General features: G+C 46.3%; 1 protein-coding gene across 1 annotated transcript in view; it reads left to right on the forward strand.

Annotated features, from left to right (window-relative positions):
- The window catches only part of LOC119594687 (derlin-2-like), an 8,450-nt gene that overhangs the window by 4,799 nt on the left and 3,316 nt on the right, over positions 1-335 (forward strand). Inside the window, exon 6 of the mRNA XM_037943743.1 lies at positions 67-230. Coding sequence (XP_037799671.1) covers positions 67-230 — 164 coding nt within the window. The remainder of the gene's footprint in view (positions 1-66; positions 231-335) is intronic.

The raw sequence follows: 335 nt of genomic DNA on the forward strand, positions 1-335 counted from the left end.
ATTATGGAATTAAAGAATTACATTTTATGCTACTTTTATCCTTTTATTTTCTTTCTGTTTCTCCAGGCGCCTTACCTTCCATGGGTGTTATTGGGATTCAGCGTACTCTTAGGGAATTCCATCCTAGTGGACATGGTTGGGATTGCTGTCGGACACATTTACTACTTCCTGGAGGATGTGTTCCCACAGCGCTCGGGGGGCATCAGACTTCTCAAGACCCCACGATTCCTGTGAGTGCTTTCGTTCTGCTCTTTTTCTCTTCTGCCAGTCTCAGTCATCTCTCGCACTCTGTTTCTCTTGCTTTCCTTCCCTTATGGTGCTCCTGGAGGGACAGG

This window comes from Penaeus monodon, chromosome 34 (genome assembly GCF_015228065.2).
Source record: "Penaeus monodon isolate SGIC_2016 chromosome 34, NSTDA_Pmon_1, whole genome shotgun sequence".
In the NCBI taxonomy this organism is placed as follows: domain Eukaryota; kingdom Metazoa; phylum Arthropoda; class Malacostraca; order Decapoda; family Penaeidae; genus Penaeus; species Penaeus monodon.